This window comes from Argopecten irradians, chromosome 3, assembly GCF_041381155.1.
Source record: "Argopecten irradians isolate NY chromosome 3, Ai_NY, whole genome shotgun sequence".
NCBI lineage: Eukaryota > Metazoa > Mollusca > Bivalvia > Pectinida > Pectinidae > Argopecten > Argopecten irradians.
This window is the reverse complement of record NC_091136.1, coordinates 28,964,977-28,983,087: the sequence shown is the minus strand read 5'-3', so window position 1 is coordinate 28,983,087 and position 18,111 is coordinate 28,964,977. Positions and strand designations below refer to the sequence as shown.

At 35.0% G+C, this 18,111-nt stretch overlaps 1 protein-coding gene across 1 annotated transcript; it reads right to left on the bottom strand.

Moving 5' to 3' along the window:
• Nucleotides 1-3,121: 3,121 nt before the first annotated feature.
• On the bottom strand, nucleotides 3,122-13,196 carry LOC138319609 (uncharacterized). Its single transcript, XM_069262757.1, has 4 exons — nucleotides 12,446-13,196; nucleotides 8,359-8,630; nucleotides 5,561-5,755; nucleotides 3,122-3,646 (listed from the first exon to the last, which is right to left on the bottom strand). Exons 1-4 carry the CDS (start codon nucleotides 12,666-12,668, stop codon nucleotides 3,122-3,124), a joined length of 1,215 nt encoding a protein of 404 aa, XP_069118858.1. The 5' UTR covers nucleotides 12,669-13,196.
• Nucleotides 13,197-18,111: the final 4,915 nt, after the last annotated feature.

Sequence of the window (18,111 nt, the reverse complement as noted above, 5' to 3'; positions counted from 1 at the left end):
GTTCTCCTATTCTTAAAAAAATATTTGAGAAAAAAGTTAAATACAAGAAAATTTTGACTTCTCAGTGGAGTACATCCTTAAATCGCTTAGACTTTTCAATGAAGAGATAAGTGTAATTAAGCATTTGTCTATTTAGATTAATATCACAAACGGTACATCCATATAGAAATGTACCAATCAATGTCATCCTAAGTGTTATTGTACCTGTTTTAGAATAACTCATTGCGGAGATCAAAAGTAGAGGGGACATTCAACAAATCAATGAGAAGCTGTCTCGCATGAATCAGAGCAACCTTACATGATGGATTTCAAATCACAAATCACTACAATTATCTCTGACTTGAATAAGTTTGATTTAATAGGATGAATTTGATACGATACATAATGGACGTAGGCTGCAAGCCTCTATGCCCAGATCCTATATATACGTAATTTATTTAACAAAAGCTTCGGGTGTACAACTGTCCATTCCAGTATGAGTAGTTAAATCGGTGTTTATATTTGAATTTTTTTCCCAGTACTTATCAAGCAATATTGCAAATTCTTTCACATCTTCATGATATTTGCCCTCCATTCCCCTTCAGTTTTAAACGTATTAAAATAATTATATCATATCAGCAACTTTATCTCTGTCTAACAAACGTTTTCTCTGAACAAACGTTTGAAACTTGCAAGTGTAGTGGAGTTAAAAAGATTGCTACCAGAGGTATCAACTATGCGGGACATAAACTAAAAGTCGCTATCATAACATTGATAGTGCTGCATATTAGGGATTATACTGCCAAGTGTGACGAAGAGAATAGTATCTCTTATATATATAGGTTATTATCAAAACGAATAATTATATCATGTAAATACTGTTGGAATTTATTGTGCATTAATTTATATAGCATGGCGCATTTGTGTCTTTCTCTTCTGGAAGCCAGAGATTCCTAACCAAGAAAGTATACAATTATGAGAAGTGCTTGATCTTAGGATGTTATCATTCTGGCTGCTTCAAATTATTGATTCTAAAAGTTCTGTAGATCGTTGCCTATTGTAAAATTGGTCTTATAAATGTCGTACATTGTATATATCAATATAATATAATATATTAATAATAATAATAATATAATAATGGACTCTTTTTTCATTCGATTGTACATTCAAAGACTCACATGTGGTCGAACATATAAAATGTACAGTATTTACAGCATATTTAATAAACATACAGTAATGAGTAATTAAAAAAATATTTAAAAAATATCACAGAAATAGTTAATCATATCACAGAATGAAATATTATATTACTAAATAAAAAACATCATATCATAGGCTAGAGAAATACAGAAAAACTGCAGGTACATAAGTGCCTGCATAGAAAGTCATGCAAATTTAAACTCTTATGTTGCGATAAGTGATAATGAAATAATAAACACGAGTATGTGTATACATATATGCCAATATGACAAAAAATAAATTTTGACAGATTATACGCTAATATTGCATACATTAAAACAAAACGTAGATATTATATGATAATATGAAATATCAAAATAAGGATTTTAAAGATTTATCACATAATAAGATACAAATATTGGAAATTGCCTCCTGCATTCCATCTTGAACGTGTTCATGACTTTTTCTGTGACTCTTACAGGAAGGCTACTCCAATATACCATTGAATTTAAATGAATTTTTTAACTTGGCTGTTGGTAAAACAAATTTTCCCATCGTGGAAAATCTCGTTTGAATGGGATGTTTACTACTGACTAGGATGTTACAGTCTAGGTAGGCAGGACAGAAATTATTCATAGTTTTATCCATCAAAACACATTAATTGTATTCAGTCCTGTGGGTGAAAGCCAGACATTTCAATTCGAAAATAATTGTTGTTCACTTGAAACACACTACAATCTACATCTGAAATAATTTGTAGAGTTCATTTATGGATTCAACCAATCAAGTTTTTAAACAAATTTATGAAACAATGTCCCCAGAAGTTATAACAACAATCAATAAATGGCAAAATAAAACAATTATGGTAATCTAGCCTACCTTGGTAGGTATTTTTTTTTCTTCTTAAAATAAATGTTTTTCGACTCATTTATGTATTTATATCTTTTTTCTGTTATCACTCGCAAGATTTCATCATAATATTTTACAAGGTTTACGTGACACATTATTCCGTGATTGTATAATACAGAGTTATCTCTCTTGCCGGTTGTTATCCATTATGAAGTCATCATTTTGTGAGTGAAAACCACGTCACTATCTCTGGACGATACACTCGCAAACATAGGACATCAAAATAAATGCCTATCAGCAAGGGCAGATAACTTAATGTAATATGTTCTGCTTACTCACGCAACACTTCAATACTCGCTTTTTTCATAACATCGGTTAATTGTTACACACCATCATTGATACGCAATAAAAATGAAACACAAATCAATGAACTAAATAAATTATGTTAGTTTTATAAAAATGTTGTTATCTTGTGAATTATACTATCATTCTTCATGTAAGGATGTGCCAGGTATGTTTGTGAAAGCTGGAGTTCCTAGACAAAAACCATCGACCACCGGTCAGTACCTGAAAATTCTCCCACATTTGATTCAAACTCGAGACTTAGAGGTGGAGGGCGTGAGGTTATATTGAGACATCTTAACCACTCGGCCACCGCGGCCCCACACCATAGAGTACTTTAGTACATATTGACCACTGAAAAAGTACCACTAAACGAGATTTACACTAGGTAAAGAATCCGTTTACTACGTTAGGAAGACGTTCCGTCAACTCATAAATCAGGACAAATTGGAATGGACGCTGTTCCTCTTTGTTCTAGAAATAGAAACGTACCAATTTCACGAAAAAATATAATTAAAATGTTATACATGTATCTTATATGTTAATTACGCTATTATATGTAGTTATGAAGTTTACCTTATTCATGTTTAGAGCAAAAGTAACAAGAGATCCTAGGAATCTTAACGCCCACCAAACAATGATCTCTGTCTGACATTGGAAAGAGAAGTCTTTGCTTTTCTTTCAAACATCAACTTAAATCTACATGTGAAGTTTGAGAAAGATCCCTTTCTAAGAATGCTTTCTAAGAAACAGCGGTAACAAACTTCAATTATCAAAATCCAAGTTCATCTTGTTGATTAAACCGTCTCAAAATATGATATGCACAACTAGGGCCCATGTGGAGTATACGCATGAAATCTGAGACAGGTTCCTTTAGTACTAGCAGAAATAGCGGTAACAAACTAACAATAAAAATCAAATATGGTGGCCTTTCGGCCATCTTGTAAACCGATCGGTCCCAAGATGCAATATGCACAAGGGCCCAAAAGAAACCTATATGATGAAATTTGAGACAGATCTCTTCAATACTTTCTGAGAAATAACGGTGACAAGAATTGTTAACGGACAGATGGACGGACGACGGGCCATGGACGAAAGGCGATTTGAATAATGGTGGGCTTAAACTCATATCAAGAAAATCATACCAACCGTCATTATTATCTGCATGCAGAAACATAGTACCAGATGGCTTATACAAACCACACCATCCATCAATAGCAGCCTGGATCACGTGACCATCAGCAGAACGACTAAATGATTCCAATCGTGGTGCATAGCCTCTCATTTGCCACGTCAGCTGCAAATAAGGGGAAAATATTGCAAGGAAATATGAAAGAAAAAGAAAACAATTAAACATTTGTGACTATGAAAAAGAATGTTTATCTCTACTCTCTGCCAGGCTGTGCTCTGTGTAGCTCCCACAAGGGAGGTACCTGAGGCGGGAACCAGTCTAGTCAGACTGTTGTAGCTTCCACAAGGGAGGTACCTGAGGCGGGAACCAGTCTAGTCAGACTGTTGTAGCTTCCACAAGGGAGGTACCTGAGGCGGGAACCAGTCTAGTCAGACTGTTGTAGCTTCCACTGTTGTAGCTTCCACAAGGAGGTACCTGAGGCGGGAACCAATCTAGTCAGACTGTTGTAGCTTCCACAGGGGAGGTATCTGAGGCGGGAACAAGTCGAGTCAGACTGTTATAGCTTCCACAAGGGAGGTACCTGAGGCGGGAACCAGTCTAGTCAGACTGTTGTAGCTTCCACAAGGGAGGTACCTGAGGCGGGAACCAGTCTAGTCAGACTGTTGTAGCTTCCACAAGGGAGGTACCTGAGGCGGGAACCAGTCTAGTCAGACTGTTGTAGCTTCCACAAGGGAGGTATCTGAGGCGGGAACAAGTCGAGTCAGACTGTTATAGCTTCCACAAGGGAGATACCTGAGGCGGGAACCAGTCGAGTCAGACTGTTATAGCTTCCACAAGGGAGGTACCTGAGGCGGGAACCAGTCTAGTCAGACTGTTGTAGCTCCCACAAGGGAGGTACCTGAGGCGGGAACCAGTCTAGTCAGACTGTTGTAGCTTCCACAAGGGAGATACCTGAGGCGGGAACCAGTCTAGTCAGACTGTTGGGATCACAATGAACCCTGTGACGCTTTTGAAATTTCCCGTGAAAACGTTCTTCGTGTATTACGTCATAATACCCGAAGTACAATTCTTTCAGGTTATGCAAACCAATAGAACTAGTGTAATTCACGTATGAAATTAATTCCTTTATAAATGAACAAATATTGACGTCAATGAAGAAACGAAAAGTATTTAAAATTCAATAGCAACATTATCAGAAAACTGACGAATGTTTGACATTTTTGAAGAACGAAAAGTATTTAAAATTCAATAGCAACATTATCAGAAAACTGACGAATATTTGACATTTTAAGTTAAAAACGGAAAATACCAACTGTACAAGCATCTTTATCAATGCTGACATTTCTTGATTACCAACAAATCATCGAAATTCTAAGTTAATTTCATCTAAACGGAGCATACAGAATATAAAACAGTTGGTTGGCATAGATGGCAAATGACAAACTTTCCTGTTTAATTGTAATAATATCACTGTAATAATAATTGTATATTGTAATGATACCACTATAATTGTAATAATATCACTCTCCTGTATAATTGTAATAATATCACTCTCCTGTATAATTGTAATAATATCACTCTCCTGTATAATTGTAATAATATCACTCCTGTATAATTGTAATAATATCACTCTCCTGTATAATTGTAATTATACCACTCTCCTGTATAATTGTAATGATATCACTCTCCTGTATAATTGTAATAATATCACTCTCCTGTATAATTGTAATAATATCACTCTCCTGTATAATTGTAATAATATCACTCTCCTGTATAATTGTAATAATATCACTCTCCTGTATAATTGTAATGATATCACTCCCTGTATAATTGTAATGATATCCTCCTGTATAATTGTAATAATATCATTTTTTGTATAATTGTAATAATACCACTCTCCTGTATAATTGTATGTATTAATGTTTTGCCTATGGGCCGTAAAGTCCGCGGAATAAAGAAACTTGAAGAAAAAACTAGAAGACAAACTTTCCACTTAATTTCTATTCGCTTCCAAATGACATAACAATCACTACATGTACATTTTAATATCTTTTGCCCTTTAAAGATACATATACTCACACTAGGGTCTACTTTAAGACCAGTGCCTCTGGTGTTGATGACCAATGTGCCAGGTGCCGGACAGTTTCCCTGTAATGTCGGGTGCATGTCGTAATTAAACGAGCAGGAAAGGGCCTCACCATATAAAGGGGTAGATCGGTTTGTCTCCTGGTAGGTGGTGGCGAACGTATAATCGTCAAGGATGACTGACATATCCTAAAATAAAAACGATATACAGCTGCTTTGCCTTTCGAGAACCTGTCAGTGATCTTATATACTAAATATGAGCTTATAGTCAACATAACAATAATCTACATAGAAGTAAAATTCTATTGATAAGCACTCCTCGATAGTCAGGGAGTTACTATCATTGTCATTATATACATACCTAGACTATGTCATAACAAAACTAAAGACACTGTACGACAGTATATGATACAGATAGTTCGTTCCTTTGATGTAAGAATCGAATAATCACACATTGTATGTCTTTAAAGTTGAGCGTTGCTCTCTCTGTAATCTACATGTACAAACGAAGTCCAGAGTGGATATAACGACACTGATAAAATAATTAAAGAAAATCAACCGTCGACTGAGCATAAAAGATCCTCATCATTTGAACAATAATTGGTGTTTACGCATGTAAATATGTCTAATTAACACAAAAATAACTTGTTTTGCTTGTGGTGGATGTGCAGTCAGTACTTCGATCATTCCAGATAGGACATCGTGCCATGGATTTTTTTTTCCGGGACAAAATTAATTATTTAAAATAATTTGATCTTGAAGTGAAATAAGTAAAGTAAGTAGCTTTTGGAACTCAAATAAATGTACTCATTCGTCTGGTCCTGTTTTTGATAGAGAAAAATACCATTCGTCAGTGATGTAGCATCTTTAAGAATGTGACGATGAGTTCGAAAACCATCAATAGATGTTACTTCCCTTTGTATTTAAAAAAATACAGTTAGTACTCTATGATCGTCTTTAATTATAAGCAAGATATGACAACGCCCAAATCTTAAAACAAACACCAGCTGGCAGCAATTTTTTTGACAAAACAAAAAATGTATCTGAACTTTTAAGTGTAAGGACGTAAAACAAAATGTTTTTAATCGAGCAAAATCGTCATTTTATATAGGATTTTTTGTGTGGTTAGCACTATCAACATAATTAAACAATTGTGGAAATAGGTATGTCAGTATTTATGGAATAGATACAGTGTACAGGACTCATGCATACTACTGTATCTGATAGCATGCATGAGATGGTATGCATGAGTACTGTATATGAAGTATTTCCAACAAAATAGGTCTCTCAACAGTGTAACCCCAAAAGCTGAGTAGGCAAGTAAGCGAAAAGCATACATTTGAGATTTGAAAACTATATAATGAAGTAACATGTTTCCAAAATCATGACATAAATTCCACACAGACAGGCTGGTCTGCCACTGAGAAGAAAAATTAAGAGATGTGTATTAATGTTACTAGCAAAATTTCTCTACTGATATAATGAAATATTTGACATATGATAACCATGTGAAAATATCGGGGCAATAAGTTCTCTGGTCAATGAGTAAAACTTTTGATGGATCTTCCAGATGACATTGCAGGAAATGGACAGGTCGGTTCATTCCATTTGGAAAAAAATAGACGGGAAATATAATAAGGTTTTAGCAGCGGGAACATAAATAATCTGTAATGTCGAAAATTGAAATTGGCACTTATATTGAAAGAAGGTTGTATTAATTCATAAATATGCGAAGGGCAATTTTGATTGAAGATATTACAAAAGCTTATCTTTCAATGCAGATGTCTTCGTTTAATAAGCATGGCTTGTTCCTCTTCTCTCCTCTCCGTAATAATGCGTGTTTCTTCTAGCTGAATTGACTCTTAAATATCACACTCAGCCTGATTGCTGGATATGGTTCACTATATCAAACAAAACTAATATATGACCAAATATCAGTATATACTTGTCTTGATATACTGTAAACAACTTATTTCCGCGGGCAAAATTATTATCAATCATTAGTAAACAATATCCTTATGACTGTGAAAACATAATCACCACGAAAAGGCAGTACGGCATGGAAACGTGAAGTTAGGCCGCCATGAAAAACAGTTGTTTACGTGTCATGTATATTGTTATACACAACCAATTATGAAGGAGTTTTCTAAAGTCACATGTATGTAATACTTTGTTCATAATTACATCATAATCAGCTTTACTATGACTATATGCTGATTGATTCTTACTAGCCTGGTCTTAGATTTCCGTTGATTTGTGGGCATTGTTTTCCATTCATTTGTTTGACTGACAAAGGGATATGGTGTGTAAGAGCACTGGACGGATAATGCTTTATCAACGTAATGATCAGTCAACAAAACTGTTTATTTACATTTAATATTTAAAGATGCTCCACCACTGACAAATAGTACTTTTTTCACTATCAAAAATAGGAGCAGACGATTAAGTATTTTTCCTCAGTTACAAAAGTTACTTACCTTACACCATTACCACCATTGAAAAGATTGAGCTTCTAATTTTACTTCAAGTTTAAAATATGGAAAATAATTAATTGCATCCAAAACAAAATCCGTGGTACTTTATCCTATATGGAATGAAGCACTAATTGCGCATGCACCAAAGGTAAAATAAATTATTTCATAATATTTTTTGTGGTAATTAGACATATATATATACACGATTCAACACTAATTATTGGTCAAACGATGTATATCATTTATACTCTGTTGGCGGTGAAGCATCTTTAAAGGAACAAAAATACCTTTCATTGAAAATAATTTAAATCAACCTACCGTAAGATTCACTCTAATTTTGTGAAAGCTGGAGTATGCATCGCCGTCTCTGTCCTGGAATTGGCAGGGATTAGAGTTGACACGTAAAGAATAATCATTCCGAAACTTGTTCTCCTCAAACAATGTTACAAAGGCTTCTGGTACAGTAGCCATGTTGTGGCAGTAGATGTTGACCCCGTAACCTCCAAAGACTGGCGGGTATAATAGATAGGTTGCATCAACGTTAGTACTACTGCACGCCTTGACGGTATCACAGCTGACCAGTGTGCCGTCTGTAATTAATTGTAAAAAATTGTGATTATAGTTAATCATAATTTTGATTTACACTGCCATTGCATTGGGTTGTTGCATGTTCTGGGTGAAACTTACAAATAATCAATTCCTGACGCCTCAAATACTACCCCTGTACATTGCAATCAGCGTAAAATAGAATTTAACCAATTTTAATTATTCTTTCATTCATTTATGCATTTCTTAATTTGACATCGGGGTCGCGGTTGACCGAGTAGTGAAGATGTCCCGACATATTACTACAAGCCCTCCACCTCTGTGTAGTGAGTTCGAATCCTTTGTGGAGCAGCTGTTAAGTACAGGCGGCCGCTAGTCGGTAATTTTTCTCCGGGTGCTATCTAATCCTGAAACATCCTTAAATGACCATGGCGGTTAATGGGGTGTTAACATAATCAAACTAAACCAATCATTCGATATATTGCTAGATTCAATTACATTCGCAGATTACGACACATACCAAGGTCAAGTGAACAAATATTGATACAACGGAGTTATAATAACAGTATGACATTTTAAGTTATTGAAGTTTATTTAAAGAGGCTACGCTTCTGACAACTAGTATTTTTTCTCTATCAAAACAGGAGCAGACGAATTATTTATTTAACTCAGATGCAAAAGGTACTTACTTTACATCATTTCATCATTACCATTGAAAAGTTTGAGTTTTTTTTTTTTACTTTAAGATAATAAATTACGTCCCGAAAAAGTAGCTATCATCTATATGATTGTGCATCTAGCAAAAGCAAAATGAATTATTTTCTATTATTTTTGTTTTGATTAGACATACATTTACGTATACGTGAGTAATAGGTACCAATTATTGTACAAATGATGTGTTTCTTTAAACAGAAATCGAACCAAGCCTATATATTTCACATTAACCTTTGCAGTATTGCTAAAAATTAGCCCAGTTTCAAGTTGTCGTGCATTCCACATGCATATATTGCGACGTTGGTAGCAGCGAGCCTGCATGTTCCTTTAACCCAAGTAACATTGCTCACAGAGGGAGGGTCACCACAGGCTATGGATAGACAGCATAAAGGGAAAAATGACAAACGCTAGGATTCAACCAAGCAAATTGATATCAGTTTAGTATGACTGTTATTTACATTCATGAAGCAAAGAGAACACCACAGGCTTTTTATATACTATGTGTATATTAGAACAGGAAAGGGAAACAGAGTGGTCAACTAACGATGAAGCATGATGTGCGGAGGGAAAATCAACAAGAAAGGGTTAAACACTGGTTAAAACTGTAACTCTATTCAACTGGCAGCATTTCAATGACGCTAAAACACGAACATAAAAAAGAAAGAACAGAAAGAAATTAAATTTCGAAAAACATCATCAGGAACCGACATTATTAACATAAATACCAGATCATATAAATAGCATCTTCATACAAAAACTCATCAAGATGTATCGCGATAAGAGCTTTTCGTTTCAGGTAACCCGACTGGAAATAAATTCAACCGAAGGCAACTCACATTTTTTTCAGTTATTTGGGTTTTAATCTCGTATCAATTCCTATCTGGTGGTTTTTCTCCGGGTACTCCGGCTTTCCTCCACCAACAAACCTGGCACGTCCTTACATGACCCTGGCTGTTAATAGGACGTAAAACTAAACAAACCAAAAACCTATCTGATGAACTGATAATGTAGCGTTTTATGTCGACAATATACACATTAAAGGACATCGAAATTATCGACCATTGTTGCTAGAATAGCACATGGTCAAGAATTTATACATTATAAGTAGAGCTTCTAAATATAATAAATGAAAATCAAGTCATCAAGTACTCAATCAAGCAATCAATGGGTTGAATCGTTGAAAGAAAGCCAGTTTAGGCTTCTGGTGAAGACATATTAAGGTAAGTTCTTTAATGTGGATGGATACATTCCGGTTGCGCACCTATCCTTTTAAGTTTTTGGATAAGTTTCATCACTTAGTGACAATAATAATTTCCTCAATGAGAATATAAAAAAACACCTCATTGGCAATGAGTATATACAGTGAGTTCATCCGATATAATTGAGATACATAAGACGGAGGTGATGTAACATATACATCCTCCGTAATCAATTTACAGGTTACACACTACAGATATGATGGTTGGAATTTCCTTGGGTGATCTTTCCAGAAATTATTTAACCTGTCCTGAAATGCGTTGATAGATGGAACAGACACAACATTCTCAGACAAAGAATTACATGGTTGGATGACGCGATTACCAAGAAAAATTTCTTCGACATGCTACAGTAAATTTTCGCAAGTATATTCATCCATAATTCATTGAAAGCTAGTAAATCATAGGATCTACTAGCGAGGGAGCCAGGATGACGTGATTGTAGCTTCCTGCGTTTACATTTGAGAATCCGCTGGTAGTTGAATTGTAGACTGATGACATATACGGTGTATGGCATTGGAACAGGGAACACAATACTAACTACAATGGACATGCATGCCATGAAACGCAAATGTCATACATAAATTACTTTGGGAAAAATGAGTCTATTTTCAAAAAGCATTTTATCAATTGCAGTGAAAATGAGAAAACGTGTTGATTTTCCTGGCGACTTAAATATACTCTCCCAAGTAGCATCAATATTATAAGGAAAAAAGTCGTTCAACAAGTTCGTTGAACAGTAATACCTATTGTAAGACGCAGAGCATTTAGAATGTTCTGATTGGATTAAACTTGATCACATGACACTGAATAAGTTAGATGTTTCCCCCGGAATTGGAAGGCGAGGGAAATAACCCCCGAGGGAAATAACCCCAGGGAAATAACCCCCGAGGGAAATAACCCCAGGGAAATAACCCGTTGGAAGCTCCGCACGTGACCGGAAGTTGACGTCATCTGCAACGTCAACCAACAATGGCAACGGTGTTGTTTATTTTTTTGTAGCCCAACGAATTTAACAACGTTGTTGTTGGGAAATATCTTCATGGGTTCTTTTAACAGAGATTTCTTTTAATTTTGTTCGGTATAATAAAATAATTATGTCCCTATGTGTCGGGATACATCTAGAATTGTCTCCCTGAAAAGAGTTATTTTCTCTCGGGCTTCGCCCTCGAGAAAATAACTCTTTCCAGGGAGACAATTCTAGATGTATCCCTCCACAGAGGTCGTTCAACAGTAATACCTATTGTAAGTCGCAGAGCATATAGAATTGTACCTGCTGCTCATATTGCATGATTGTAAAAGGCGACTAAATTTAGGATCCTATCCTTTCTCTTCTTCCTAACTGACTTTATGTTTCCTAATGCCTCCCTTGGCACCGCCTCTCTTTTGGCCTTGAGTTGAGCGTTCGCCCCTTTGAGGAAGGCTCTGAGTTCTGTTTTCTGGCCGAGACACATCAAAGTTTATAAAAGTGATATTTTCTAACTTTCTGCTCCTGCTTAGCGCTAAGCAAACAGGGAGTGGGACGAATGGTTCGCCCGTTATAAGTATAATGTTACCGGTTGGGGTGTGTTGCTTGTTGTCTTCGGCGGCATGCTTCAGTGATATAACACTTCACACACGCTACACACTGCATACATGGGAGTCCTTACATACCCCTGGCTGTTAATAGGACGTTAAAATAAACAAACAAACGAACAAACATATACACTTTTTACCAACTTAATGATGTTCAAATAACCTAAGAAGTGAAATAGTGAAATATGAGCATACAAACTATCACTAGCTTAAACAAAGGCCTTGCAAAACATGTACCTTAAGCATGTTGTATCAATCATTTTTAAAGAGTTAAACTGGCAGCAAATATCATGCAATAAATGAAATATACTCACATTTGATTGGTTCTTGGATAGAGATGTCAGTGGTGATATAATAGTAGGAAGTGCCAATGCTGACCAAGGAGGAGGCGGGATCTGTGAAGACGAGGCTGTGTGTCTGACACAGCTGGCTGTGTGTATTGTAGAAGAATGAAAGACAAAGAGACTGTAACAGACATACTAACGAACAGTACGACTTTGTTCGCACAGTCTGCGTACTTATGATATCCGATGACATGATTTTATCCTCAAAATCAAAAGCTCCATCTTTATCCAGCAGAACAAACACTAAAATATAACACAAAAAATATGAACACGGAGTATATCTACTTGACAGGTTAATAGCCTCTAAAATATAAAAGATATCACTAGATTTTAGCTTGATGATTTTTGCCTCTGCGACATGTACGTCTTAAGTTTCAAACTAGACGGAGAACATTCTTCTTTCAATTATAAATGTTTAAATATGTAGATTAAAAAAAAATCCAAAATTGTGTCTGAAGCTGTAAAGAGGGGACTATAGTTGGGACTCCCTTTTTTAACAAGGGCTAAATCAAGGGCTTGACCCATCAGAAGAGGTAAATAACTACTATGGGGCCTATAGCGGTCAGTGACCCATGTCCAGTCAAATGATGCCTAATCAGCATATTATCCATGAAAATCAATTATGTGTGAATCGTTTGAAACAAAAATATTTGTTTAAAGATTTCGACGCATAAATATTAGGGTTATCAACGGTTAACCGCTTAAGAAATCCCGTAACCGAATAATTGGGCTTGTATATATATATACATATAGGATCTTACACGAGTGATCAGATGTTAGTTGAAATCGCTAAAACTGTAGCGCAAACACATTCAATTATTACGTTTGTTATGTGTAACAGCTTCTTAAATTGCTGTTGTTTATTTCAATGTTAAATTCACCGATTACAGATTACTTTGTCGGAAGAAAATTCCGACCGGTTTGACAACTCTAGTAAATATATTCTCCTCGATGTTTTTTATAAGGGTACTTAGGAATATCTTTTATACTGTGTTTAGAAATAACGCTGAATTTCTTTACGAAATTTGTTGTATTGTGTTGGAGAATATTTCGGAAGATGTTAATACGAATTTGTTGAAATACGATGATTTCTATAGGGTCGTAAGAAAATTCGCTTTATGTAAAAGATGTTTTTTGCTCGTAATCCATCATTTTTTCACCTGTCCCTCATGAATTAAACATTAAACCTTTTATAACATCACCATGTCCATGTTTTATTTTCATAAATTTATGTTTAATATTGATTCATTATTATTCGTTTTTTACTTAGTAACTTAGTATATTTATCTGAGCATAGGAATACCGGAATATATATCACCTAAACTATTATTAAAAAACTTTTAAGAATAAGATAAATAACGAATGTTCATACAAATACTAGATAATTATATCACAATACCTGTTGATTCTCCACCAGTGTCTATTGCATATATTCCATGTACAAATAATAAGTAGATAACCGCTGTCGGTACTTGATGTAATGCCATCTTGAGGTAGAGGACAAACCCTGTGGTGAATGGTGAGCTGGCCCGCTTTTCTCTCGGAGATATACCATATATATATGTATACTGTATTATTGATTATACGCCCACCCAGTAAATCTACCGCAACGCGTCTCTCATCAAAATTTAACGCCAATCAACGTCTAAGAAAGAAAACAGATTTAGGTTATTGATACCACTTCAGTTTTTATAAATATGAAAGTATTAACCCAAAGATAATATTTTTATTATTATTAAAATGTGGATTTTGTGGTTTTAAATTTCAGATTTCAAAACAGTCTACAAGACTAACGTGAAAATTTGAAGGAGTGAAAAATGGTAACTGACGTTTCATCCACACAAATGTAAATACCATGCGGATCTGGAGACAATATTACGAAAAGAAGTACAATCTAACAATTACTAATTTTTTTAGCAAGAAGTCCAGTGTGTATGATCCTATACTGGTAATAAACTTATTTAAAAAATTTCTTCTGAATGTTGGAATTCGGAATATTATGCTGTCATTCTAGAAATATCACTCCTCGATTTCCCGATTTGTGCTTAAAGTGCATAAGTTCCACCTCTTAAAGCATGTTGGTCTACATCAATATAAAATATAAAGATATATTTTGATTCATTTCAAAAACATTTTTCCATCGATGATTAACAACCCAATTTTTGATGATATTTCCTTTCCTGTGTTTAAGGCATTAGGAGAATATGATTACGTCAGTAACATATCTAGGCCTGTAGCCTTGAGTTAACGGTTTCAAATTGATAACATACATGTAACAATAATTCTAAACCTTCTTGATTAGTAGTAAACAAAACATTAGTGTTTTATAATTTCGTCTCATCTTACATATATCATTTAAATAGAGAAGATCGACTAAATGGAAGGACTGTGCATGAAAAAGTATTACAATATACACCGACTGCCTTCAACGTGTTTTATTCCTAGTAGCGTTTCATTTTGAGTAGCGTTTTTTCACTTCCTTGTATCCTTTGATATATGATATGATATTGAATACACAATGACTATTTACTTTGATAACAATCCATTTTCATTGTAATACTACTAAAGTTGTAATTTTAACTCTAACAAATTGTTGTAAAACATACAATGTGTGAATTTGAATGCTTATATATGATGCTTCAGATCCACAAAACACCAACATACCAAACAGATAGAGGAAAGGAATGTCACGTATTTTAAAGTGGCCACAGATCAACGTCATTGTGAAAAATGGTCAATCCGAGAATCATTTCAATTTTCAAAACAGTATGAGTAAAAATACAAGTATGTATCAATAAGAGATGGATAACAACAAAGCTTATATCAGCTAGAATTCCTAAATTGAAATCCAACTTCCCAAAAATATAATACTGACATTTTAATTAGATCGTACTGTTTTCTAATGTGTGATTAAACATTTGCTTTCGTAGATTACCCCAAGTGCACGGCAGCCATTACGGTGCCTAGAATCCCAAATTTTGTCCTTTGTCAGAGTACAAAATTACGTATTCTGAATAATTTGTTCGTCTAATATTTTGAGATTTACTGATATTTTGATATACAAATGAGTCATTTTGATATACAAATGAGTCAGTTGATAGTTGGATCCATCATATTTAAAACGACACTTCATTTTGAGACTTCACATCGCAACTTTGTGTAATATATATTCATATACATTTTGTTTATATCATATAGTGTTGTGAACAGCTTTTCCGTGTAAAACAGAAACCATAATATAGTTTAAACAGTTATCTATTAAGGAAAAAGGTATTGACAACAGGAATATATAGATCTACGTGGGGTAATCTTCGTGTACGTCCAGACTGATTCCAAGACTCATTAAATATAATTTCATTTTGTTCAAATGATGGGTATCGTTTATGGTCTGTCGGCGTTGGAGCATCTTTAACAATTTACTAAGTTAGAATTTGAATGAACTTTTTTTGTTAAGATGGAAGTTCTGTTTCGAGAAAACAGGCTTCTGAAGACTGAGCGTCCTCTGCTTCACCAACGGCATAACCCAGGTTAGAATCATTTATCACATGAAAGTCACTGTAATTATCATACATAAAACTGTCAAATGATTGGCGTATTTACATATATGGAGATTTGACCCACTTTCATATCATGTACGTCATATGGTGACAAATATAATTATGACATAGAAAAAGAATATGTCGCTTAATCTGGACAAAAGTTTTGTTAAAATGTGTGAGAAGTTATCAAACATGTATGAAATATTTCAACAATCCTCGAAAATAGATCGACTTTTACATCGCTAATGTAAATTGACGAGTTTATGTGCGTAACGTTGACATAAACGTTACGTGTAATGCTGAATTGTTGATGTGTCGTAATTTTGATATTGCCAGATTAGTGTAAAACAACATTTTATCGCGTGCGATAACATTTCGCGAGCGATAAGATATCGTAAAAAATAATCACCGTGAAAATGTCCTAATCATAGGAACAGTAGGACCATATGATTCTAAATCGCGAAATTAACTCGTGAAGAGGTCGTCAGAATCGAAAACGCGAACTTAAGTCGGCGCGAAAATCAGTTTGTTTATAGTATAAAGAAATGTGTCGAGCTGGACTGTAGGACAACCAAAAATGCTGATGTCCTAGAAAACCACCGCACTGCTGTAACATTCAGGTATAAAACGTCCTCGGCACCAGTACATTGATATCACACTTCAGTTGCGAATCATTACTAATTGTGCGAAGGCATGGTTTGCAAACTTAAATTATAATTAATAAGGCGCTTCGGCATTGGGGTGAGCTCGAAGCGAGAAACTTGCAAACGGCAGAGACAAAGATATTGAAAGGAAAGTTTAAAACCAACAAGTTTTGCTTAATTAAGCCACATTATAAATGCGAGTAAGAGCGACAGGAAAGTTGTTTACATTTTAGATGTTAAAATATAGAGCCTGTGGTGGTTTTATGTAGTTAACGATGTGTGTAAAATACATTATTGATGTTGTGATGTTAGATGTTTGTAGATTTATTTGTAAAGAAATTTAAGGTGTAATTCAGTGGTGATTCGATGAAAAAGTGAATATATTGTTGACGGAGGTGTGGGTGAGGAGACCGGGAGTCGGCGAAGGCGACCTGAGTTAGCACGCCCATGGATTTCATGAGAACACGAGGGTTATTTGCCGTTATAAAGGATTCAAAACACACCATAGAAAAATATAAGCTGTGGATTAACAATTAAAAATGCTCATGTAGAATTAGTGCAGTACATAGCATCTAAAATCTACACTGTAGACTAGAAATTACCAAATGTACTTTATTTAATAATCAACAAATAGTCATATTGATTTATTACATCTTCAAACTTTGTTTGCTGCTTTTGGTTCATCTTGGTTTGATCGATATTTTTCTATATCAATCTTCATATTTGAGATATTAAATAATAGTGTACCCTATCCAGAGTTGGTGATAGGGGAAGACCCCAAAGAATCACGTGGCAGCTCAGGGAGCATTGTCTTGATTGAAGCAATATTAATGCATGTTTGAAATATACATAATGTTTGGTTTGATTAGTTTAACGTCCTATTAACATCCAGGGTCATTTAAGGACGTGCCAGGTTTGTTGGTGGAGGAAAGCCGGAGTACCCGGAGAAAAACCACCGACCAGCGGCCAGTACCTGGCAACTGCCCCACATGGGATTCGAACTCGCGACCCAGAGGTGGAGGGCATGTGGTAATATGTCGGTACATCTTAACCACTCGGCCACCGCGGCCCCATTGAAATATACATAATGTATAAGTTTAGAATATTAATACATTTTCAAATGGAATAAAGTACATTTTTGTAAAAAAAATGTAGGTTAACAATTATTGTTTTATTTAGTTTGGTTTGAAACACAACCACCTGGGATCATGTAGTGTGTTAGACTGCATTGTAGTAAATAGGTTATACAGGTACAAAGACTCTCACAGCATTATATCAATTTAATCGAAGGCTATAAATTGACCCCACTGGGGAGCATATGTAACAATTAGGTATACCTACATCCTGTGACACTTGACTGATCATCATCTCATGTAAGGTATCACCTTTGGTGGTGGTGGGAAGGGGTTGGGAATGACCTCCGGGAATGATTCGAATGAAGGTAGAAATGAAC